The sequence below is a fragment of the Pavona decussata genome, unplaced genomic scaffold, assembly GCF_977016875.1.
Source record: "Pavona decussata unplaced genomic scaffold, jaPavDecu1.1 SCAFFOLD_93, whole genome shotgun sequence".
Taxonomy (NCBI): domain Eukaryota; kingdom Metazoa; phylum Cnidaria; class Anthozoa; order Scleractinia; family Agariciidae; genus Pavona; species Pavona decussata.
The window spans coordinates 2,848,199-2,873,810 of record NW_028145510.1 but is presented as its reverse complement, the minus strand read 5'-3'; the positions used below and the strand labels follow the sequence as shown (position 1 = coordinate 2,873,810).

At 39.8% G+C, this 25,612-nt stretch overlaps 1 protein-coding gene across 2 annotated transcripts; it reads right to left on the bottom strand.

The window, feature by feature from the left end:
- Window positions 1-123: 123 nt before the first annotated feature.
- Window positions 124-14,868, bottom strand: LOC146473621 (cytochrome P450 4F4-like). 2 transcript variants are annotated; one of them, XM_085118325.1, is made up of 15 exons: window positions 14,564-14,868; window positions 14,012-14,268; window positions 8,754-8,940; window positions 7,279-7,406; window positions 6,808-6,926; window positions 5,697-5,756; window positions 5,262-5,394; window positions 4,881-4,946; window positions 3,728-3,815; window positions 3,260-3,362; window positions 2,897-3,027; window positions 2,549-2,613; window positions 1,983-2,065; window positions 1,189-1,254; window positions 124-1,080 (listed from the first exon to the last, which is right to left on the bottom strand). In XM_085118325.1, the coding sequence occupies exons 2-15, from the start codon at window positions 14,198-14,200 to the stop codon at window positions 927-929; spliced, it is 1,572 nt and encodes a 523-aa protein (XP_084974451.1). In that variant the 5' UTR covers window positions 14,201-14,268; window positions 14,564-14,868; the 3' UTR covers window positions 124-926. The 2 variants fall into 2 exon arrangements, with proteins under 2 accessions (XP_084974451.1, XP_084974452.1); XM_085118326.1 differs by lacking the exon at window positions 14,564-14,868 and having other exon boundaries at window positions 14,012-14,460.
- Between the last annotated feature and the right edge of the window lie 10,744 nt (window positions 14,869-25,612).

The window sequence follows — 25,612 nt, the reverse complement described above, 5'->3', positions numbered from 1 at the left end:
GGTTCGATTCCCGGACTCGGCTTCACATGTGGGTTGAGTTAGTTCTCGTCCTTGCTCCGCCGGAGAGGTTTTAGTTCGGGTATTTCAGTTTCCCCCTCTCCTCAAAAACCAACATTTCCAAACTTCAATTCGATCTGGATTTTTCATTGTCAAGCACTTGATCATGAGCCTTTGGCTCGGGAGATTATGCAAACATTTTCCGTGTCATTGACATTAAATAAATTACCTTATAGTATGCGCGGTGTGATTGGTCAATTTTGCGGGCCGTATTTCACTGTACGGCCCGTTAAATTTGCAAGTTTAACCTCAGAGATATAATAAATATCTTACTAATCTCGTTTTCTCGGCCCGACAGTTCAAGTTACGAATCCTCGTTTAGTATAAGGTGTAAGGTATTTACTTTCTTTTACTATATCTTTCTGTGATCCTTAATTCTCATGACCTGAAAGTCGGGTCATCCAGTTATATTTGAAGAAGAAATTGGATATTGACCATGGCATAATAGCGCTTATTTGTCTTGACGGATCGTTATAAAATAAATAATATAGTATTCAATATGGAGAATACATGTTTCGATGTTTAGACTGCAAGATTAAAGGCTTACCATGTATATATAACACGATCGTCAAAGTTGAGAGCGTTCTTCCTGTAAACGTCTCGTCACTTTACGTTTTGCATCACGTACATATATATCTATATAATTTAAAATTTCCTCGTGGATGTAAGAATTCTTCAACGTTCCGATATATACTTTTTGACACGTGATTATGGATTTTCAATATGATTCGTGGTATTTCCATAAACCGTGAAACGAGATCAAACCTAGAAAAGGCAAAGAACAAATTTCTGTGCATGCCTCGATGACGTCTTCTTGTCTAGTTCCTGTTTCACAGGTTACGTAAAACCACGCTAGCTTGGCAATGTTGTTAAAATATGACCGTATTAGCATTCCGGTCATGACAAACATCACATTTTCTTGGGTGAACGTTTATCCTGACACCTCCCCTGCAGCGTAACATAAGTACGGTGAGCAGATCCTCCATGGAAACAATCTGATGTGGATTGACTGTGAGATCAAACCTGAGGCAATGGGAGACCGGAATATAACAATTAATAACATACGGAGTATGTCCGGTCCAGGGTGGCAAAACGCAGAAGAATTGAGGAATATGGAATTTCACAACTCACCGACGAAGAATCATTGCCAGAGTCATCTTAATTTCTGCCATAGCAAAGTGCTGGCCAATACAGTTCCTAAAATGTAGCGTATTATCAAAATGATGTAACTGGCGGTTAGAAATTGGGGAATGAGGTAAACATTATAGACACCTGTTATATAAGAACCTTTCAATATGAAGACTTACCGCGTTTCTTTGGGATGATCCAGATCAGGATCAATGATCCAAGATCACTCGGATCATGGTGCATCAAAGGAACCGAGGAATCCATTCTGGGAAAGGATTCCTTTGATTCACCATGATCCAAGTGATCTTGGATCATTGATCGGGATTTGGTTCATCCCTAAGAAATGCACCCATATATTATCCAGGCTGACCTTGAAAAAGGTAGGTTCTTAAAAGTGGATGTTTGCTGTATTTTATAATTCCCAAATTCACTGACCTTCAGTTAGTTTATTAGCTAGCGTTGATATTCCAGTCACAGCATCTTTAAATCCTTGGTCGGTCGTATATTACATTCGCACCAAGAGACTATGAGGTAAGAGAGCGAATCCCCCATACATGCCCCTCTTCCTATGAAAATGATTTTTGTTTGCGTTGCTATTTTAATGTCGACATCTTATTGGTCAGTTAGAGTGACGTCATTTAATTTGAAACTCAAAATAGCATGACGTGAACTAAAAAAAGATTGAAAATAATTATCATGGGGCACAGGGATTCGCTCTCTTACCTCATAGTCTCTTGATTCGCACTATATGCTAGATATAATATCTGCATGAATAGTTAGGAAACTAGTAAGCATACCTCACTCCGGCTGAAAATGGGATGAAACAGTTTGGTGGTCTGTTCTTGGATCTTTCCTCTGTAAATCGCAAGGGATCAAACACCTGAAGAAGCACGCAAAGAGAAAGGAAGAGATTCGGTTACAACAACTCAAATACCTTATCTTATGTTGATGTTGTTGTTTAATTCTGGTGGAAAGTCTGGGAAGCCTAACCCTGTTCAGTTCTATAATCACGAATACGAATAATATTACTGTTACAAAAATATAAAACCACGTGGCCATGATTTGAGAAAAACGAAATGCGTGCTCCACACCCACTTCCCAGAATAAGTGTCTCCGTCATATCCTTATCCTGAAATTAACGCCCTGCACAATTTTTGTTCCTAGCAACAACATGGACCTTGAAGAACTTGGTTCTAATATATTTGATTAAAACAAAATGTATGCCAACAGGCGGGATAGTAAAAGAAGGTAAATTATGAGCTGGAAACTGCAAGTCAGAGCTATTCTCTGTACAAAAAGGTTGTCATTTTCTACTTGTAGCTGCTACGTGTGCTTATTAATAACTCACTAGCTATAATCTCACCTCTGGATTTTTCCAGACATGCGGGTTTCGATGAAGCGCAAAAATATTCACATATAAAAAGGTACCTATAATACAAAATGCCAGTAAAAATTAATTTAAATTCGTGTTCCGATTAAGATCTAATTAAACTTTAACTTTCATTGACAAGTAAACATTTAAACTATCACACAACTATCACCACCACCATCACCACCACCACCACCGTCATCATCATCATCATCATCATCATCATCCCCTGTCATCGTCATCACTACCTCTGTTCATTTCCCTTGCGAGGAGCATGCATAGTACTGTCGACCAATAAAGCAAGGGATTTAAGTCTGTACAAAGACATGTTTTCTGGCTTACCTTTAGGGAATGTTCGTCCTTGTAAATCATAGTTCTTGTCCGACGAACGGCAAATAATTGGCACAGGAGAGTACAGTCGCATCGACTCTTGGATGCACAGCTTTAAGTAAGGAATATTGTAGAGGTCATTCCTACGTAAAGAAAACAGGAAATTATAACTGTTCATCTTCAGACATACAGATGGCGATATAAAAGTTTCTAGCTTTTCAAAAACGTTACCGCATGACATACAACGCTGAAATTATCATTATGTATAATGTTATTGTTGCTGACTTGTGTACGTTATTTTCATAATAATATTGTATTTTTTTTAATATTTTTGTCGTTCTCGTACAAGAAGGGTCCACTCGTATTAATTCTTACCACTGCAGGTCTTTGCCTTGGTCAAAGATGCGATCAATTTCTTCCTGGCAATGTTTTTGGTGTTCAGGATGTAACGCCAAACAATACAAAATCCAACAAATTGCTGCAAATGATAACACATGCAAACAATGAGAACCATGATTTGAAGGCAGTGTCCATAGTTCAAGGTGATGCATGCACACTTCTTATAACAGTGTGGTTGGGGTGGGGAGAAGAGGGGTGTAGAAGCAGGACCGAGAAACGATGTTCTTACAACTTGAAGAGCGGTCCACTTAAAATGTGGCTAGCCGAGTTTTAAATAAAACAAGGAAAATATTGATTTCGTTTCTCCGAAAAATTAATAAGATTTTTGTTCGATTTTTATAGTACTCAGAGTTCGCAAAACAGCTTCGACAGGTGCAAATGGCGATCCTAACCATGGCCTGTGGAGAGGAATAAAAACAGAAGCCAAAGAAGCTTGTCACCTACCACTCGTGACTGTGTCCAATCCTGCAAACATGAAAGTTCGCACCTCTGCTAGAACCTCCTCGTCAGTTAAGCTTTGTTTGTCGTCACGCTGAAACACATTGTGGATTTAGAAAACTATTTTGTTAATTTCAAAAAAAGCAGTATTTAACCTGTATTTATTGGGGACATTTTGAGGGCCTCTTCATATGAGCCCGGTCAACCTGGCTGGCTCGGTTTCCGAGATCTCGCCTCGCCACTATTTTCTTTACAAAAATTTCGATGAGTTCATGTGAGAAGGCGGGCTGGCTCAGTTACCGAGATCTGGAGATTTTTCCCATATGAACACTCCAGCCCGGGTACCGGGACCGTCCGTGACAAACCATTTTCAACTGCGCATGGCTTGTAAGGTCGCTGACAAGACGGAACGCGGTTCCACGGGTATTATTGGGAGCCTTTTGGACATTTTTCATCTCGGTAATCGGCATTAAATTTCCCATATGAACAGAAGACAAAATTCGTCCCGCCTACCGGGCCAGCCAGGTCGACCGGGCTCATATGAAGAGGCCCTAAATCAGTTAAGGAAATGTTGCAAACTTAACATTGGCAGAGGATTTGAAGAGGGGACTCAGAGGAAATCCACTCCGCCATGCAGCCACCTTGTTGCTCATTTCCTGTTATTCAGTGATTGCAAGCAAGGACGGCAACAGAAAGGGGATCCCTTTCACTCATTAAAATAACTTAATAAACAAGGTTACTAGATTTGAAAAGTGGCAATCGTGTACTTGCTCAGTTTCGATTTTTACTCTACATTAACCTTAATGTACGGAAGGAGGTTTAATACTTAACCATAAACACAAAAATTATATGAAGCTTAGTTTTCTTGTGGAGGGGTTTTCTAAACGCATTTAGGATTAAATTGCATAAACTGCCGATTTTTAACATGCATTTGGGGTAATGAAAAGCAGAATTAGAGGGGAAAGTGACCGTGGAAATGATAAGGTGGAAATTTTTTTTCTTGGTTAAAATAATTGATTGAAAGGGAAGGCCGAGGAAACCGGAATAAGACCATGCCATAAATGTCAGAGAAGATTGATTTTCAATACTTGGACCACCTAAATTTGTCTCAAAGGAAATAACCATTGTACTAGATACTTAATAAAATATGGTTTCATACCCTGGCCTCGAGTAGGACATCTAGAAAGTCGAAATGCTCTCCCCTTCTGAGAACTTCCTTTTCTGGCTATAAAATGAACAAACGACAAAATGAATGGACAAGGGAACAACTGGATGAACGAGTGAAGGAATGAATAAATGAAAGAATGAATGAATAGATGGACGGACGGACGGACGGACGGACGAAGGAAGGAAGGAAGGAAGGAATGAATGAAGGACGGAACGAACGAACGAACGAACGAACGAACGAACGCACGCACGCACGCACGCACGCACGAACGAACGAACGAACGAACGAACGAACGAACGAACGAACGAACGAACGAACGAACGAACGAATGAATGAATGAATGAATGAATGAATGAATGAATGTATGAATACCTGTTCCAAAAGATTCTTTCTCCTGGTCCTTATAATTTCGTCCGCCTTACGAGCCACAATGTTCGAATTATATTTGAATTTTCTTCCAGCGGGAGTCAAGTTATAGATGAAATCAGAATGGTACAGCGGATTTCTGAAAAAGTAACAAAAAATACTTGACCAATGTGAGAGAGGAACACTTGTGACGCCCTCGTCATTCTCTTGCTGTTGCTGTCGCTACATTTACCACTATAAAAGGCTGCCGAACGGAGAAGTCTTTGGTACATTTTACGGTTGATCACACAGCGTTCATATAACCTATAAAACCTTTGAGGAATTATTATATTTTTGGTTAATCCCAAATAATTTACCAAATGCGTGACCTTTCACCAATTGGTAATTTTGAGTTCTGAAGATGAAATGCGGAGGGAGGAACAAAACGAAAAGTTGACTTACGAAAACCTGTCCATGATTGCTTGAGTGTTTTCATGAATTGCAGTCAAAAACTCGTCAGGTGTACTGAAATCGAAAATACTGAGATAAGCATCTGCGGGTTACTGGTTATTAAGTTAATCAGGGAGTTCAATATTTCGTAGTTTCACTTGGGACAAGTAGTTCTATTAGCTTCGGTTTCTAGGCCTGTTGGTTGAAAATAAACTATCAGAGAGATGGGGTCCAGTGAAGTCCACTAGTCATAGAGTACATTAAACGGCGTTTTAACTTTATGACGCAATTCAAGGCATTCACCCTAGTAAGCGCCTTCGCTTGAATGGGAATTTCTTGATGAGCACCCCCTATCTCAAAAGTGCTTCTTATTACAGTGGAGAGAAATGATATGTCCCGCGGCAATACACTGACAGTAAAGCTTTGGAGCAAAATGGTTTCTCTGAATAATGCTTCAGCACCCTCAGATGTTTATGTGAATCTAAAACGAAATACCGTAAATCCATGAACAAAAGCCCGGGGGCTTGTTTGAAAGCCGGATTATAGATTCCATTTTCAAATGAATATTTTGGTTCCGACTTGAGGTCCAAGATCAGTTTATTTGTCGAAAAAAATTACACGAGGCCAGAGGAGTTGCAAACCGGAAAGGTGCCAAATTCTTGGGGATGAAAAACAGGATTTCGTAACTTAGAGGTTCATTGCACATTACTAATCCAAGTCCTGTTCTTTTCATATATCTAAAGTGGTACTATTGAAACTTTGGTCATTTACTTAAGTTGTTTGAGCATTCTGGTTATTTTCATTCTAAAGGTAAACAGAAGTAAGCTGAGACAAAACTGATTTGTTGGATAGAGGTGTTAGACCTTAATCTTGAGTCATTTTCACAATTTTTTGTTCCCTTATCAATTCTAAACACCCATGTCATTTTAGGCTGGCAAATGTTTGGGTATCCAGAAGAAGGGTGTTATCTTGCTGTCAGTTATAATATCCAACCCATACTATCCAATCCCATATAACCGTCGGTTTGGCTTCCCATATAAAACTGGGGCAGCTAGTGACAACTAGTTTATAATTGAATGGATACCTTGTTTTGAAATAACTATTTTAAAACAAACAAGCTTATCTTTTAATTTGGCAGTCACTCCAGTAACTGAAGGAGCACTTCAAAATAGAGTCCAGCGTCAATAAACCGATGTCATGAAAAAGCTCCACATCTTCATCTGGGGATGAGGACCACTTGCCCTGAAACATGTAAAGATACTTGACTTTCAAAATTTTGTGATGTCTACAGCGTACGCAAAGTTAAGAAGCTGTTTACTTATCCCTAGCATAACCTATCAGAACTTTAGGGTTCTCAGCTAATGACGATGATTGTCCCGAAAGAGCCTTGATGCAGCTGTTTCTGATTGCCTTAAGCCTCTCACCCTGGACTTGAAGCTCTACAGCCCAGGTCCCTGGATACTCCTTCCTTTCTAGAGTTCGTAAAGCGTTGAAACACTTGTTTGACCAGGTATAGAAAGAAAAGCCTACAATAGATTATTACTGCCATTAAGACTTTCACTTAATAGTAAGCTAATTCATGTAAACCAATTACCAAGAGGACTTCTGCAGATTCTTGGAAAATCTTAATGTAGGGTTTGATTGTTTCAAAGTGGAATGCAGGGGTTAACAGCTTCCTTGTACTCTTCCATTTGGCTCCATCTTGGAGACCGAGACCGAGACCTAGAAAGAAAGAAAGAAATTTTAACAATCAGGTAAAGAAATGAGCTCTTTTGGTCTTGTTATCCTAAAACTAAGACGATCCTAAAGTTCTCTACGTATTTATCGTACTTGTATCCGGTCGATTAGCCTGATCAAGGATCGGCTGGCTCATTCTCAATCGGCCCTCTTGTACTGGACACGCGAGATAGGTAGGGGCCATACCAATTTCCTTCCCAGGACTTTCCCGTGTGAATTGGGTGGGGATTTTACAACGGAAAAGCCCTGGGAACGAGGTTGGGGCCATGCATCAATCCCGCATTTAAAGCCGTTTAAAGGAAGGGTACAAAAACGTTACTTTGTTTTGAGTTTGTGGCCTAACCTGCAGCTCATCACGACAAAACGCCTCAACTAAGAAGCGCGGGAACTGTTCCCAACTCTAGAAACCAGTACGGGGAGACTGGCCTAGTACGAGTGAGAGATTATGGGATTGTTTGGATAGACGATGAGTTAGTGCATTTCTCGATCGTCAGTCATTTATTTAGGAATTATTATTTTAGGTGAGAACTATTTATTTTAGCAGGAGTTACGCTACCCCAAGAAAAATGTGTTTAATTGTCTTTTCGATGCATCTGTCCACCCAAATGATTCCACAATCTCTTACTCGTACCATTCTTGTCACAGTTACTGGAGTGGGGAATTCAACTAAAATTAACCATGAGGGACCAGTTGTTCAAAGCCCCATTAAGCTAATCCTGGATTAACGTAAACTTTCATTCGAGTTTAATTCCTAATCGCTAAGGAATCTTCCAAAAAGATTTTTGTCCCTCAGTTTTGGCTTAGATTTTTCTTTATCTTAAGCTTGAAATTAGGATTTTAATCGTAGACCAGCGTTAATCGGCTTTCGAACAACCGGGCCCCGGAAGCAATGGTCATCCTACACACCCTTTGCTGTCGAGGTGGGTAGAGAGGCACCAGCCCAACACTATCAAACATGTCTGTAGATGGGACTGTAAGCTGTGTCGTATGACCATTGCTTCTAGATGGTTTATTATCAACTAAAATAGTAGCCACCTGTAATTTTCGGAACCGTAACTGTCTGGCTGCTCATATATTGATGGGTATATCTAACTTCTACTCAATTAAACATCAAATACAAGTCACGATGTTTAAATTCTCCTAACTAACACAATAAGAAATATCTTAATGATAGTAAGAAGAATATACATGTTGATATTGGTGTTTAAAGGGGCAACACGTCCCTTTTGTAAACTTTTTCACTTGCTCGACTACTGTACTTGAAATGGAAAGTGGAGGCGTTGATTGATTAGCGTTTGACCACTCTATACGGAAGAGATTAACAGTTCTTACCTAGAAAAGGCGAAAGGAGGCGGCACACTGATTTCTCTTTAAACGTAGTTGGTAGCACTGGTTTAACCGTATCGGGATGACATAGAACAATCGCTGGCCTTGTGGGTCCAAACCAGACGCGGTATGCTGACTTGTAACGTTCTGTACACTTCAGGTGAAACTGCAGTCCTCGTCCATCGAAGGTAGCCTGCAAGCAACAAAGGAAATGTGAATTTGTCATCGGTGCTAACTTTCACTGTGCAGACAAAATATTTCACTCGGTTCCTGCACAAGAAGAAAAAAATATCTGCTGTCATCTGCGTTGCAGTCTGACGCGACCTTTTTGCAGTGATGAAATAAATTAAAGGGATAAAATTATTAATTAAAGGAAGATGTTTGGTGTGTGGTCATGGTCTCGCCCAAAATTTAAGGTTGGGGTAAACGTGAATTTGGATGGAATTTTAAGAGGTTTAAAGAAGGGGTAAAAGAAAGAAAATTATTTTTGGAACACCAACAGACAGTTGCCCCCAACCCAAGAGCACACCAGGTTGGTAGGGACTGTTTGGGTGTCCATTTATCAATTTTTACCTTCAAATTCTAATTTTTAAACTACATCAAATCTTAACAATTTCTTATTTTTCCAAATTTTACTACTCTTTTGAGAAAAACTGTATTCTCCCAAATATACCTAAAAATCCCCCAAAAATTTACAAAATACCCCAAAACATTGATTTGTGTTATGAGCTGAGGGTTTTTGCATTGCTTGAAACGCGAACGAGATATTTCCGTTAAACCGATTTAACGCGGCGTGAAAACGGCTTTCAGGTGTACCAAATAATCTAAAAAAAGAGCAAGGCTGATTTCACGGTCAGGGAGGTGTACCCCCTCCTAAGTGCGAAAAATCAAAAATGGTTTACGATTCTAGTAATATTCCATACAAAACAGGAATACTTCGATATTGCAACCAAATTAAAATCCGGATATATATTTTTTTATTTTTGTTTTTCGGGGGAGGGGGGAGGGGGGGAGGGGGGAGGGGTAGAGGGTGGGTGTGACGAGATGGGAGTAGTACCATGGGAAGGGGCAAGCGGTCTTCCTTTCAAATTTACCTTATGTTCTCCGCCATTTTCTCTCCTCCGTGATTTCAAGAATCAGTTTAGGTAAGACATGTCGGTTAAATTTTTATCTTTCAGAGACAACCAATAACAAACAATAGTCACACTAACTTCATTTGCACGACAGTCGCTTGTCTAAGCGAAAAATAAACGATGAGAAGTCTAAAGACTACTGCAAAGCTGACACAACGTAATATATTTTAAAACAATATTTCGGCTGGCCAAACCAGCCTTCTTCAGGTTTAGATGTTACTAAATTATATAAATGAAATTACAATATTATTTGATGGAGGATGTTGCAATACATGGGAGCGGCGGAAATGACGTTTACAAGGTGGTACCAAAGGATGAGGAAATAAGTAAAATAAAATAAAAAAAATTACAATTCATCACGTCTATTCAAACCGTGGGGTTCCAAGGTCCCCGCTAAATCTATAAGAAAAGACTCTCTGGCTTTTCTGATTGAATCACGTGAGGAGTGGATAACTTCAAGTGGTATTAGTTGCATGTCAGTGTGGCAGTGGTTAGGTTGAGAAAGAAAATGTTCAGAAACAGTGGTTGGTTTGGATGTAATGTTAGTTTTGTCAACTGGGCGTCTATGTTCGTTGAATCTGTCTTTGAGACGTCGCTTAGTTTCACCTATGTATTGTAAATGGCAGCGGTTACATTGTACCATGTAGATTAAATTTTTGGTGTTACAAGTTATGTGTGAAGTGATGTTACGGGTTTCGCCTGTGGAAGAAAATGTGTAATGTTTAAGACCGTTAGTAATGTAAGGACAAGTGGCGCAATTTTGTCCACAGCGGAAAGATCCTGGTGGTGAATTAGTGCTGTTAAGAGCGGTGACAGTCGGTAGCTGTGCTTTAACTAAAATGTCGCGAAGGTTGGAAGTGCGTCTGTAAGCGACGATAGGTGGGTGTTTAAAAACGTCCCTGCAACGGTCGGAGGAAAGTAATATGTTAAAATGTTTGCGTAATATATTAGAGAGGTGAGGAAGTGCTGGGTTATATGTAACCGCTGCCATTTACAATACATAGGTGAAACTAAGCGACGTCTCAAAGACAGATTCAACGAACATAGACGCCCAGTTGACAAAACTAACATTACATCCAAACCAACCACTGTTTCTGAACATTTTCTTTCTCAACCTAACCACTGCCACACTGACATGCAACTAATACCACTTGAAGTTATCCACTCCTCACGTGATTCAATCAGAAAAGCCAGAGAGTCTTTTCTTATAGATTTAGCGGGGACCTTGGAACCCCACGGTTTGAATAGACGTGATGAATTGTAATTTTTTTTATTTTATTTTACTTATTTCCTCATCCTTTGGTACCACCTTGTAAACGTCATTTCCGCCGCTCCCATGTATTGCAACATCCTCCATCATATAATATTGTAATTTCATTTATATAATTTAGTAACATCTAAACCTGAAGAAGGCTGGTTTGGCCAGCCGAAATATTGTTTTAAAATATATTACGTTGTGTCAGCTTTGCAGTAGTCTTTGGACTTCTCATCGTTTATTTTTCAAGTTTGGCTGATTAGATCTCCTGTGAGATCCAACGTACAAGCAAGCAGGATCTTCGTTCACGGCTTTTGCAGTTTTTAAAATTTTCATAAGCGAAAAATCCGTTTTTAGGCTGTTTCTTTGCATTGTCCAACGTTTCTGATACCAAACCATTCGTGAAGGCAAGTGAGATTTGCTTCTAGCCTGAGTGGTGGGTGTAATAGGAGAGGGGGGGGGGGGGGGGGAGCGCGGGGACGAAGGAAAGGAGGGGGAGACTCAAATTTGTTCGCTGCCCGCGCTCCCCTCCCCCTCCCCGATTACGCCTGCCACGTAGGCCAAAAATTGCTTCGGAAAACCCTGCGGCACAAAATTAGCATTTTCTGGTCTCTGCTTATCAGCGCACGTCAGAGATGTTATCTCATTTGCCACTCTAGCAAAGCACACTTATAAAACATCACGCCACGTACGAAATTGTATATTCATGATGAAGGGTGTGGAATGATAATACCTACGACATGTTTTCTTTCACGAAATTTGTTATGATAAATATTTCCATGTTGTATAAATTGGCCTTCATGCTATTGCAAATGATACAGTATACAGACTGGGAGGATAGACTATAATTCCATAGAAGCAAGCTTAAACATGCTAGGCATGCAAAGCGATAACGGAAGTTCGGAATACGTTGACACACGGACAGACAAAAGGTTAATGCTCCTTGCTTGCTGTCTTCTTTACGTGCTGCCCTTAAAACAACAGTTTGTTGAGGATTTTTCAGCGATAATGCACTTGAAAGCTACATTAGAATACACTTCCTGACCTTCTTTTCGCTCTTCTCGGTCTAAAATTTAGCTCAATTATAGTTTTAACCAGTTTGTGTGAATTGGTCGTTTTTGAGCAATACATTCCTTAAGCGTATGTTCTTTGTTAAAGAGTAAAAAAAGGAGAACATTCTTCAAATTCTTCATTGACGTGTACTTTAGCGGCACACGTGTGAAAGAGTTAAAAGGGAAAAATAATAAATAAATAAAAAAAAAAAAACGTTGTGAAGCAAAGCATAATGTTACTAACAACTGAGCTTGTTGTTGTCTTTGCTTTTCGCAACAATTTAAGAAATCAGAAATGGTTACTTTTTCTCAGGAGACCAATATTCCCGGATAAACTGACATCTAATATTAAAGGATGCAACAATTAAGTATTTTTAATTATCTTTTAAAGCCTGTTTTATCCTCGCACGAAAGGGTTGCTTCAAAGAGTTAACTGATACGCTTCCGCGACTTCCCATCTCTGTTTCTGAGTTTGCCACCAGAATATCGCTTTCCGTCTCCAAAGACCAAAAGGCCTTTATATTTAATCGCTCTCCAAATTGCAAAGGCGTCACTATATATAACTTAAGAAAGCGCAAATATGAACAGGGTACTAAGCCGAGTAAACCCAGGCTAGTTATTATTAGACCCCAAGTGGTTTGCAAAATGGCAACAATGTTTTTGACTTGTGGAGGCGGATTAACGCTCCACCTTACAGAACCTGTGTTTGTTTCTTTTTGGTTATAAACTTTGTTGTTTTTCGTGGTTTTAATTAACCTTTTTCCATCAACAAATAGCAAACATATCTGTTTGTGACAATGTTTTGACTACTTGGCTGGCCTGTAGATACGTGTAGCTATTTTCCGCCTTGTGAATTCCATTTGGTTATCTCAGCTTTAGGTTGCGTGAAACAAAGAAAGGGGTCAAAGCAAGGTAAAGATAGTGACATGACTTGGGCAAGCAGAAATATAATTGAACAAAAGTAGTGTTCCTAGAACTTCCTTCCGTTGTTGCCTCTTTCCGTTTTACAGTTACGGAGGCGGATGAATAATTTGCCGCTTATTGCAGACAGGCAGTTCCGCTGCGAAACTGGTTAAATCGGGATATCTCGAACTTCCAGTTACTCGCCCTTTCACTCAAATCGTCTGTCTTTACATATACATATACTCTTCATTATTTCCCCGACTGCTTTTATATCTTCTACCGTCCTTCTAGATAAATGTTTTTAAACAAAATTAATGACAGATTTCCTGGACCGGTGGGATTTATTCCGAACTGTTAACGAGCTATAGATCTACTGACAGGAAGCCGTTACAAGTTTGTGAACTGAACTCTTTTCCGTCTGTTTTTGCTGAAGAGCGCAAAGGCTAATCCTAATTGTTAGAATTGTCTGCATTACAGCACCTACTCTAATAGTATTATTAGTCCGAATAGCGATAATGTCGCGTGCTTGTTCGTATTCGTGTTTTCTCCATTAGTGTCACGCCCGGATCCACGCGCGCATTTAGGAACATATAAATAAATGGGTTGACGATGGTGCTCCTTCAATGAATAAAATCCCCGACAATTAAGCTCGAGGATCAAGCATTTAAGTCGTTTAGAATCATGGTTGCCTAAAGCTGCAATCGCATTCTTGATTCTCAAGAAACAATATATATGGCTCATGCGGTTGTTCACTCTCTTACGTTGTTAAGTTATGCTGTCAAGTTCAATCGACGGACACAAGCTTGGCGTTTAGACATACAGTATGAAAACAAAAACATGTAATAGGGTCGTAAAGAGGCTGGAGATATGGACATGTCAGAATGTAATAGACTTATGAAGGCATGGTCCCTAACCACTTACCTGATCGAGGTGTCCCTTGATCCAATGGCAAGGTGGACCTTCAAAGTTTCGCACGCATGTGTAAGCTTTAATCACAACAAATGCGAAAGAAGCTACGACACTGACTGCTGCGACTATAGCCACAGACAGCACAAGCAAAAATGGTTCCCTATCCGTAGTCATGAAGAGCCACTCAAAATCTTTAAACATTTCTGATGGAAAGATTGCGTGCGTCTCTGCTGACAAGTCCCAAGTGGTTAACTGGTTATAGATGCCTCCTGGAAAAGTGTAAGACACGGATTACAAAAGAGAAGAAGAGATTGAACGGATTAACAGCTCGAAAAGTAAAGCTTTGCTCCCGAATCTGACAACTCACAGACACGTGTGCATGTGATCGTGAGATGTCGCGCCGAGGTCAGTGGGTTGCTTGGAGATAAAATCAGGCCTGCTTCGGTTAATTTTCAGTTTAATTAATCCCCCTTTCTGTCACTGTACCATTCTATCCATTCCCCCTAATTAAGTGGTGAGCAGAAGTTTAAGGCAAGGTGTTTGTAAACAGCAATTTCAACGTACCACCATAAATATGCTAAAAAGGCTGAGCTGGGCAGCTTAAACTTGTGGCACGTCAGTTGCCTCTTTGAGACCCAAGTGCATTGCGCGATGGCTGTTTTGTAAGTACTGTCTTATCAAGAGCACTCCTTTCCGGAGATAGAAAGAATTCTATTCTCCCTACCCTTGGGCAGTGTCTGGGAATCGTTGCACTTTTTCCGATCCTATTCTTGACATCAAGCACAGGGAATTCATTAAAAGGTTACCACAAATGTGCGACCGTAAAATCAGAAATAGGAGAATGCTACCGGCTCTTTTGATGTAAAATTGACAACTATTATATTGACAGTGACTGCAAAAATAATATGCAGTTGAAACAAACAGATTATAACAACAGTTTCAGGATATTTCTTTATGACGTCAGTGACGTCGTCGCACGCGAGCCACGAGCCTTTTTAGGTCTCACAGCAAACGTGTTTACAGGTTGCTGCAAAAGATCACACCTCATCAAGTTTCCATTACTGGATCTGAAACACATCACTCAAATAATTTATCACGACAACAGAGATCGATGACAAAAATATATGAACGTTTGGGCAAAGGTTAAATGCCATGACGGGAATGCTGAACATAAGAGACAAAAATTTCGTGAATATAAGAACCCTTGAGCTTTTCGAGTTCACGACCTGGGAAAGTAAATTTCGCACGAAACAAAAATATTTCGAAAAGTAATTTAACTTGACAATGCATTGCTGCTGGAGACTCAAGATTTCGTAACCATTTTGTGGTCTAATAAGTTTTTATCGGCATAAACATCCAATGCGCGTATGGCTTTGAGCTCGATAATTTATAGTGGCCATGGCACTGTTGTATAGCGAGTAGCCTCCCAAGAAGTCGTTTTTTGAGTCCCTCAAAAACGACTACGTGGGAGGCTTGTGAGTGTCCGAAAAAAAACACTTGTAACACTTACCCTCTGTAACAGGATTCAGTTTCTGCGCCTTTCAATAACATGTGAACGCTGGAGTTCAACAATCAACTGTTTACTACCGTCCATCATTGCTCTTAGAAACGGGATCAATAGGTCATGTTCTTACGCTGTGATTGGCGGATTTCGATCCGCTTTGCCCGTTTCTGTGGTCAGTCGGTTGCCGTCGTAATTATGATTGACAGTGGTAAAATATGCTGAAGGTTAAGGTGCAGTCACAATCAGTGAAATTTCAAGGTAATCGCATATAATCACTATTTGCAGAGTTTGACTGCTTTGATATCGACTTAACTGTCAAATGGTATTGTCACTATAAAGCATCATACCAAGCCTAGAATTTTATAGCATTTTTATTGAACTCCATTTATTTATTTATCTATTTATTTATTTTTTAATATTTCAATATATACATGCCTTCAATTTGAGTCATGTTCTATACCATCCCAGTTATTTCAGGTATAATAATAGGAGTATGTATTATCTTTTTTGGTGGTTGGTGGTTGCTTTATCAAGTACGTTAATCTTGATTAGTTAAGAGTTGCGACAAATCTTGTTAGTCAATAGGAGATAAGCCACTATCAGACCATATTGAATCTGCCGCTGTTAAGGGCCAATTATTTTAAAAATCTGAGTACAAAACCACTACTTAGTATCTGAAAAAAGTAAAAGTAATTATATCACGCCATGAAAATACTCAAGCATGAGCACTTGTTTCAAGTTACCTTGAATCGGCAGCATCCATCTGATTCAGATGAACAAGGCGTTATTGTTAATTCGAAGGTCGATAACTTAAAATAATTTACTAAAGCGCATAAATTTGTAAGGGGTTGGGACAACCAATTTTCCAGAAGACAAATGAGTATCCAGAAAAGCTGTTGCGTTTGGTTCAATAGTGCATGTAGGTATGAATCCCACACTTGACTGGCCATCTGCGAATCATTCTGAAGCAGCAGAAAACCTACCCTGAAGCTAAAGGGAACAATTAACTTGTAGGCAGGAGAGCTGAGGTATGGAAAACCACCGTTAAGAGACGACGAAAGTGATATCTTTGCGAACGCAAATCCTCGTTAAATAGTCGTAGAGCCATGTCGGTTTCAAATACTAGGTATACGTATGGTCTTCCCTACCGGTCTGTGACTGAATGGCCGGTGAACGTGGGCATGGTCCGATAGGGTTGCCGATTAAGATGGGAGAATTGTTACATTTCAGTAGTCGAAAATTAAATGTAGCTAGCTGGGGCTAGAACAAAAAAATGTACTGAAAACGCTTATACCGACATCAGAATGAGTTTTCTTGGCGGAATGAGCTCGAGATTGTCGATCCAGGAGAGCCACATGCCTTACCTAGTGCTGGTATATGGGTATAACTTGTGGGATACTTTTTTGATTTTTATCAAATATCTCACTCCTCTCGGGGCTTTTCAGGGATAATTTTCACCACCGTGTGGGGGACTTTGACAGCCAGACTGCATGTGGCGCAGTCAGACAATTAATGAAATAATTAGTTATGGACACTAATGGTGGTCACTGCGAGAGATTTGTTACGTCCCTCACGGTGGTTCTTTTACTTACCACACAGTCCTCCCTGTGACACGGTTTTTCGTCTCTTATCCGAGAAGACTGCATTTGCAGATGTCAGAACACACTTCGCACGGCGCGTCCGACTTCCTCTTCCTTGCCCTTTCCAACACCACGCAAGCTAAGTTCAAATGTGCCCTTATCGGATCAGACACCAAGTAAAGTATTTATTGTTTTTAAGACCATAAACGATTAAACCCGATTTGTGAAGGTTTGCTAAGCAGCCGACATTAAAAAGTTTTTTTTAAATTGTGTTCCCTTGTCAACAGAGAATTGTTGAACCTCGTTTAATAATAACAGGGCACCGTAGGGCATAACTGAGTGTGCCTTATGAAGCTACGTTTTTTTGTTTCCTCGGGTACAAAGTTAGCTTTATGAATTTGCTCGTATGATTGTATGATAGTTTATTAGTGAGGGATCCTCACTGCCTATGACTCATACTTAATTTCTCCAGGACAAAGTGCGTAGTTCCTAATTGGGAGATGCCCGTGAGGGTACTGCCGTATGTTGTCCCGCTGGCTGATTCTCGTTTAGAAATTACGTGGTGTTCTGTTCTTCTCGTTTTCATTTATTATTTATATTTTTTGCGGGGAAAGGGGGTACAATGGAAGAATTTGTGGATTGGTACCTCTCAGTCTTTGCTCAGCCGATAGCGCGTTGAAAACTAAAATCACCGCCTTTAAAATCGTCGCACAGTACCTTTCGGCAGTTGAAGACGGAAACAAAAATGAGACAGGAACTTTTCAGACGGCCATGATTCGGTTTCTTTCTGGAGTAAAAGTGAATTCGAGGTAAACGAAAAATAATCATAAAATAAATCCAAACAGAAGCAAACGGCAAAATAAAATAAACTCTGTCAGCACACGAGGGCCTCCTCTTTTTAATCAGGCCTGAAAATTCGAGTGTGTGCAGAGATTTGATTCTTCCCAGAGTGTCAACAGACCGCTTTAAATGTCTTTTCTATTATTTAAAAATATCTCTTTTTCATTTTGTGTCCGTATGATGCATATTTTTTTATCTTGCTGCATTCGTTTGAATTGTGCGTTTGTTTGTTTGTTTGTTTTTTTTTTTGCTGTTATTGTAAAACGCCTATGTCTGTTAGGAGTCATGAATAGTCTAGTAGCATTAGAAGACAGTCTTATCATGGACCAAAACCTGTCTCGAGAATTTCAAATGGAAATGGAAGGATGCTTTTTTTGGAGGTTGTAAAAATTTCAAATCAAGAGCAACCTTAAAATCTCTTCAAGGCGAGGCGCATACTACAGCCTGTGTCCAACTGCTGCGGTGTTTTCTTTATGAGGGGTGAGGAATATCATTTCAGACAGCAGAATGGTGAAGATCTTATGGAGCTAATCCTATCAAAATGGCGCAAATCCATTTACAAAATGCAAAAGCAGTCCACTTAGTGTAATAAGAATTAGTCCTTGATTGTTAGCGCCTTACGCGGTATCGTTTTCCGTTTTTGAATAGGTTAACAAGCCGCCCAATGGGGAAGCAAGGGTGGCGCAGTAGTGAGAGCACTCGTCTACCATCAATGTGGCCCGCGGGTTCGATTCCCGCGCTCGACGTCAAAAGTGGGTTGAGTTATTGAATTGGTTCTCGTCCTTGCCACGAGAGGTCTTTCTCCGGGTACTCCGGTTTTCCCCTCTCCTCAAAAAAATCAACATTTCCAAATTCCAATTTGATTTGGATTTAAACTGTCAAGCACTTTTTCAATTGAGACCCTGGCTCGGGAGATTGCACAAGTACCGGGCTCCCCGTGTTAATGTATGGCATTAAATAAATTACATTTTTTCCTTGTCCATTTATTTCAGTTTATACAGCTATTTCAATTAACGTTGTCGGATCAAAGTATAAAGCTGTAAGACGAGACCTCAAGATTCTGTGGATTTTTTTTATGTATAAGTTCATCAAAATCAGCCATGCCTCTTCCGTCTAGTGAAGATATACGATGGCGAGGATGAAAGAAATTTAAGGATATCAAGTGGATGAGGTGGCAGCCTCTTTGAAGATGTTTAGCTTTAAGCTTTTATCCGACAACGTTAACTGAAAGTAGCTGTGTGTTGCAAGTCATATAGCTCGATAGGACATGCCAAGTAAGTAACTACATTTGCAGGAGAACCCCGGGCATTTGTGTGAATTGGATGCTAAACAGGTCATTTATTTTTAAAATTGCCAAATGGGACATACGAATAAATGTCTTCAAGTCATTAAAACTTGTTTAGTCTGCCTGTCAGTTGTTTAATTTGGACGATAATGAAGGTCCTGGCCTACTGCTTATAAACCGTGGGTTGTAAAAAAATCAAAAATACATCAAGCAGTAAAAACATTCGAGACGAAACTGTAGAAGACACTAATCCAATTTGACGGAGTTTGGGGATTTTGTTTCTTTTTTTTTTTTTTTTTTTGGAATTCAATTGTTTACCTGAAATGCGGAAAACGAAAACCTGTGAAACATTATGGGATAGTCTTGCAATTTTACCCATTCCTCGGGTCACGAAAACAAATAATTATATGTGCCACCCAGTTGTCCAGATACTGATTCTACCGCAGACATGCACAAAGCACTAAATCGTAATTAACCAACTTCAATAAACGAAGTATTGCTACCCCGCTTGAAAATAAACCCCGAGGGGACCTCTGTCGTTAGAGCCTCCCACGCAGTCGTTTTTAGGGGAATCGTAGGGAGGAGATAATACGAGTCCCCTAAACAATGACGACTGCATGGCAGGCTACTGTCGTTATTGCTGTCTATTTTCCTGACGGAGGGAGAAAACAGACAGATTATTACAGACAAGTCCCACAAGGCACTTTAAAGTCAAATGAGAAGCATGCTTAGAATGTTAGTTTTAATTGTAGCTGTTATTTGCCAATGTACCCTTTGCCTCGCCAAAATGTACATACGCAAAGTTTGAGATGCTGGCTACTTTGTTTTTACCGTACTTATCACGCAAAGCTGTGGTCTCGGACTAGCTGCGTGATTAATTACTTTAAAACTATCATGCCAGGAATGTAAATGATTTTTTTTCTAAAGCTATGACCCCGATATCCGAGCCTGTTAAGTTAAAAAATATATTTAAAAAAATAATAATAAAAATAAAAACAGACACACAAGATGAAAGGGTCAACTTCGCTACACAGGATCCGGAGGCAATCCACATTCCATTCATTTTGTTCACCTTCAACTGCACACCAGAGGCACGTATGAACGACCCTCTTTCAAACCACAAAAGTGATAACCCTTTGGGAAAAAAACCTTTGGAAAAAAAAACTCGAAACGTACCAGTTCCCCAAACCGATGCAGAAGAAAAAGGACATAAACAACCTTTCACTTCGATGTTACTGAACATCTGAGCCCACAACTTTGTCAATATATGAAGGTAGTTGGAAGGTTTGTAGATCCCAATAATAATAATAATAATAATAATAATAATAATAATAATAATAATAATAATAATAATAATAATAATAATAATAAAAAAAAACAACAACTTTGCTACAAGAATAACACAGATTAAAAAAATAAACTTGCTCATAGTACATCAACATGGCACTTGTAACTTGTCGAAACCGGAACTGCTACTGGTTTCCTATTAATCATAGTGACCGGGACGGGGGGAAGGGTGTATGCCGGTATATAGGTATGTTTGTGGCACCAAAAGGGTATTGTTTCTGAGTCCTTTTGATCTGAAACTGAGGGTATAAATTTTAAACATTTTAGTTTGAAATTCTGACTACTGAGTAGTGGAAAATTACCTTTGATCTCAAATAGGATCAGGGTTTGGAGAACAAAGCCGCATACCCCCGACAAAAATTTCGAGGAGCTCCCCCCCCCCCCCCCCCCTCTTCCTCCGGGAATAGCTCTATCATCTGGCATTGCTTTCCATGCTTCTCTATTTTTACGTACAGTGCGACGCACCTTACCGTGGCCACCCAACACGCCTCCTTGCAAAGTCCAACAGGCAAGTGACGTAACAACGAATTATTGAAAACAAACAAAAAAAAGTTTGTTGGGTGGCCACGGTAAGGCGCGTCGCACTGTAATGAAACTGACCTATAAGTGAAGCTAAAAGTATAACATACGTGCATATGTAAATAAAGACATGGAAAGACACTTTTTGTTGCTTAATCCAGACCTGATGATACATTAAATTAGAATCAGGAGTGGCGTATGCGCAATGAAAGCAAATGTGATGTAATATTTTAAGCCTGGTCAACAAATGAGAATGATGTACTATTCAGTAATGATACACGCATATGTCACTCATTGACATTCCCATCCTAGCAGTCTGCAGAATGTTTGTCCGATGAACCTAGTTAAATGGCCTTAGCTCTAGCTCCCACGAGTCTCTTGCAGCTCAGTGGTAGAGCGTCCAAACTTGTGGTCGGAAGGTCTAAGGTTCGACTCCTGATAAGAGTACTCGGAATTTCTTTTTCCGAGTTTGCCTGTGTCATTACTGAATAAAAAATCATGCTCATTTGTTCACCAGGCTTATTACATCACATTTCCTTTCAGTAGATATAATCTTAGAGAATGAACCTCATGATAACCTGTAAGACGAACTGACTAAAGCTTAAATTAGAAGTAACTGACGCGTGCCTTTATTAGTTATGTTGCTTATCATCCACTTGGATCCAAGTAAACTACAAAAAAATTATCGCTGACGGATTTTTATTAATTCGTGAAAGCTATACAAGTTATCACCTTTTTTATGTCTCCGAGGAATGCTAACAGAGCCAGCATGCAGTCATATTCCTTAATTTGACAAGTAACATGCATGGATACGATTAAAAAGACATTCATTCACAAACGCGAAAAACGTCATGGCGCAAAAGCATTGTACTGATAAGAAAAGAATCTAGAGTAGGAAGTAATCAAATCTATCAGTCAACGTTTCTCGATTGCATGTTAGTAAAGCGAGAGAGATGGTGCATTTTATGACTTTTATCTTCACCTGCTCAGACTGTCCGAAAGCCCAAAAAATGTCACAGTTGCACGCAATGTCCACACATTTCTTTCCATAACAGATACATTCCGCAGAAGGTTAGCCCCGGCCAGTAACCGGGCTGCCCCGGTAGGCGAGACAAATTTTGTCTTCTGTTCATATGGGAAATTTTATCCCGGTTACCGAGATGAGAAATGTCCAAAAGGCCCCCCAAATACCCGTGGAACCTTGGTCCGACTTGTCAGCGACCTTACAAGCCATGCGCAGTTGAGAATGTTTCGTCACGGACAGTCCCTGTATCAGGGCTGGGGTGCTCAAATGGAAAAAATTTCCAGCTCGGTTACCGAGATCAGGAGCCCATTACCCGATCTCGGTCGCAAAAACCGAGATCTCGATAACCGGGCCAGCCCGCCTTCTCGTATAAACATACTTTGTAAAGAAAAGAGTGGCGAGGCAAGATCTCGGAAAGCGAGCCAACCCGGTCCCTAGGGTTTTTTTTTTCTATATTAAGGAAGCCGACATCACGCAACTGAGTGGTTTACAGTAACGTCTTAAAAAGAAAAATTACAAAATAAAAGAAAAAAAAAAAAGCTAAATGATTAACAAATATAAAGAAAACATTAAGGTTACCGTATACCTTTAGAGGTGCCTCACGTCTAAGCGATGTAGCGCGTCCGGTTTAAACCGTAGAAACCTAAACCCCCTATATCAAATCAAAGCTTATAGAGCTGGCTATCCAGCTATACCACGAATTTTGAAATAAAGTAAATTGTCGAATTTTTCACGACCTCTAAATGCGAGCGTCCGAATCACCTTTTGAAAGCTACAAGTCAAAACGTATTTTGTTTTTCGTTAATGTAATTTGCTCCTCAGTTTCCGTGGGATCCAAAGCGCTAAAAAAAAACCGTGTCTGCGTTGTGCCATATTCAATCGCAGTGAAAAGTTACAGAACATTTTCGAAATAGGATAGAAAAAATGTGAGTGATCGTACAAAAATCGCTCTCGGAGAAAAAATATCTCGAAAGAAAAAATTCGCAGACACGAGTTTGTTGTTGATATGTTAAACTAGCTACTGTCCAAATTTGAAGGCAAATGAACAAATTCCCTTTGTGTTTTAGCTATTTAAAGTGTCCCCTCCAAGTAAAAAAATTGATTCGAGAAAACAGTGCTAAAAGTTCGGCAATTCATTTTATTCTAAAATTCTTTGTATAGTTTGATAGCCCGCTCTATAAGCTTTAATTTGATATAAGAGTTTACTAGGTATCTACAGTTTTAACCAGACGCGCTACATCGCTTGGACGCGAGACACCTCTAAAGGTAAACGGTAACCTTAAGTTACATAGCGAATTAGAGTAAATTAAGAAAAGCAGAAAAAGTTAAGAATATTAACAAGCTAAAAAATTGCGTTAAAAAATAGGAACCATATAAAGAGAGGATACTATATTATTATGAATTAAAATTTGGCTTTGGACAAGCCATGCTGCTAAGGAGGGCGTTTGTCTTAGGGAAATGTCCAAAGAGTTTCAGACATCAGCTGTAAAGTTTAGTTTAGTCCAATGTCCCCGTAACCTCTATTAATTAATCTTGATTAATGATACGTCATATATTTTCCAGGCAAAACAAAGCCAAATTTTGACCAGTTTCAGCTCGATCCTGTCCATGATTAGGCAATTTACAAACCTTTCAGCTCCAGCAATTTTTCAAGGCCACCCTTAAATTTTTGTATCCCAAACTATACTGAGCTGACTTTCAAGTAATTGCTCAAGACCCGAAGTTTGGATACTCAGTCCTCTATTAAACAAGTTAAAGATTTTATAATTTTGTTCAGTTTAGTTTCATTTAGCTCTCGGCCTGTGCTTCAGTGAGAAAACAAATACACCAACACTCAAGGTCTGTTTTATCAGGATGTTACAATTTCAAACTTTATAAAGACAAAACAAAAATATTAGCAACAACCTAGACAAATGGGTTAGTTTCAAAAGAAATTGTGGTGCTGCGTCACCAGAGGAGGCGAAACGTATATTTGGTTTTCTCAACAGAATTGATAAGATAATTTGGTCACCGTAAAAAGGTTCGAGAGCTGATGTTTCGAGCACTGGCCCTTCATCAGAGCGAATCTAAGAATTCGTAACTTTCCTGATGAGATTCACCCTCGCGTGCCTGGTATATTAAATGAACCTTTTTGTAAAAAAAAAAAGTGGTTGAAGAAAGCGTATTATTTGCTTTTCCACCAGCCCATACCTGTCCGTTTAGTGACGCGTTTAAGAATTGTTTTGGTATTAACAAAGGCATCTACGGTCGCACTAGTTCGCTGGACTTTTTTCCTACGCCCTGAAAACTGGTTAGTTTGGGACAAAAAGCAACGAAATTCACATGACAATCCCTCCTTAGTACTCTACACAGAGAAAATTAAAAAATCCCGAGCTAGTCCCACCAACAGCCAGGTACCAGTCTTTAACGTCTAGGTGACTCTGTTGGCACCGGTTGTTTAAAGGGCGCGAAACGCGTATTTCTATTCAGGGAAAAATAAGATCACGGCATATTCAACAGGCCAAGAGTGATTGAAGACATAATATTTTCGACTTTACTCAGGCAAATAACGACAAAGCTAACAATTCAGATGGGAAGGAAGCTAACTACGAGGCGCTATATAATTTTGCTTATTTTTAGTGATATGTTATTAACTTTGTCGTGCGAGGAACAAGTCTATTCTTTAACTGATGAGCAATCCAAAAGGGACGAAGTAAATAACCCTGCCCAACTTAATGCACTGCAACGCTCGGTTCAAAGAAATATTTTGGAGGTGTGGTATTACAAAGAAACGTTCAAGTCCTTGCAGGATATTCTTCTAACGCCCAAGCTTCTCAACAACGCGGTTATCGAACGAGAAACAACGAAATTACGTCTTCAAAACATTATGACAAGGGCTTTACTCGGTCAAGACATCGGCGTTATAGTTATGGGCGGATCAATATCGGCGGGGGGTGGATTAATGAATGATTACTCGGTTGTTAATGGCGTTTATTACCGAGTGTTTATTGATTGGTGGCAAAAAGCTATACAGCCATTCACGGACTCTAAGGTTGTGCTTCGCAATCTGGCGGTAGGGGGCACTTCCAGCAACTTTTATTCCTATTGTTATAAAACTTTATTGAAACCCCAAGATTCTTTAGACATCGTGTTTCTTGAGTTTTCACTTAACGACATGTTTCTGTTTAAACACTCTTCATTGCCAATGGCATCATCTCTCGAGAAACTCACACGAAGCGTCTTGAGTGAACCGAATTCACCAGCAGTCATCTTTGTAAACTTTATCCGAGGTGAGCTAGGCATCGCCCAGTGTGACAATCTGGAAAACCACGGACAGACCATGCTTGCCTGGCATTATGGGATCACAAGCGTAGGTTTGCGCAGCTCACTATGTCCAAATCCCGGAAATATTAAAACTCCAGCAATGTTTTCATCCGATGGCTATCACGCAAGTATTATTGGGCATGCACAAATTGCCTTGATGATTATTGACAGTGCCCGCAATGCCTTACTGGGAGCCATAGATAACGCACAG